We start from the raw sequence: 1,006 nt of genomic DNA on the forward strand, positions 1-1,006 counted from the left end.
ACCGCCCCCCCTCCCTGCACTGATGCCTTCTGTTGACCGTCGGCCCTGCCCCCTGGAGTGGAACTCCCTCTGGTGGGGCCGGTTTGACTCACTCGCTGTCCCCAGAGCCGGGAGCTGTTTCTGGCCTGTGATAGGTGCTCGACGAGTCTTCATGGAGAGAACGGATGGGTATTTCTCACTTGTCTATAATATCACTGCATTTTTTCATTCTTGATCCCATTCTTAAATTACCAAAACTACCAGAAAGACAAGGTGGTAATTTCTCTCTAATGTCGTTTTGTTAATAATAAAATGATAATGATACAGACTTATAATTTTTTTCCAGAATACCTTTTCATGTCAGTGCTATCCCAAGACTGCACAACATCTTCAAAATTAGTTCTTCGATGAGCCATCGAATCATCGCATTAGAGTGATCACAAAACTCTTGCCTTAAAGAAGTTGTTTTCCTGATTTCAACATGTGTCTAAAACGCATTCTCTTTCAGGGATAAGCTTATGGACCATTATCAAGATATCAGCAAAGCACTGTCCAGACTAGACAGATCCAGAGGCGGCTCCATATCCATGTGCAGGATGCAGAAGGTGCTGCAGGACTGTGGCTGTTCACTCAAGGAGGAGGAGCTGACCCAGCTTCTGCACAGGTTCGCTTTGGCTGGGCCAACTGTTGCTCGCTGTCACTTATACTTCCCTGTCCACTCAGCTGGGTGCCATCGAGATAACCGCCACATCTTCCCGCGGCCAGGCTACCTTCTGATGGGTTTGAGTTGACACAAGGCAAAAAGAGAAAGCAACTCGGCGAACGTACAACTTCTCCCTCAGCAGCGTAATCATCACTTTGAACCAGTTTTTATTTTATCCAAGTCGTTCATGCACTTGGGTAGGAGTCAGACAGCTCAGCGAGGCTTAGGAAAAACAGTAGGGCCTTTGCCCTGTCGTGCTCCGCGTCCCCCTCCCCAAGAGTCAGCAGCTCCCAGCGCTTTAACGGCTATCTTTTGGCGAGTCCC

At 48.3% G+C, this 1,006-nt stretch overlaps 1 protein-coding gene across 1 annotated transcript in view; it reads left to right on the top strand.

Moving 5' to 3' along the window:
- The window catches only part of EFCAB6 (EF-hand calcium binding domain 6), a 197,139-nt gene that overhangs the window by 157,791 nt on the left and 38,342 nt on the right, over positions 1-1,006 (top strand). Inside the window, exon 24 of the mRNA XM_023535895.1 lies at positions 488-643. Within this exon, the coding sequence (XP_023391663.1) occupies positions 488-643 (156 nt within the window). The remainder of the gene's footprint in view (positions 1-487; positions 644-1,006) is intronic.

Source organism: Pteropus vampyrus, unplaced genomic scaffold, assembly GCF_000151845.1.
Source record: "Pteropus vampyrus isolate Shadow unplaced genomic scaffold, Pvam_2.0 Scaffold145, whole genome shotgun sequence".
Classification (NCBI taxonomy): Eukaryota; Metazoa; Chordata; class Mammalia; order Chiroptera; family Pteropodidae; genus Pteropus; species Pteropus vampyrus.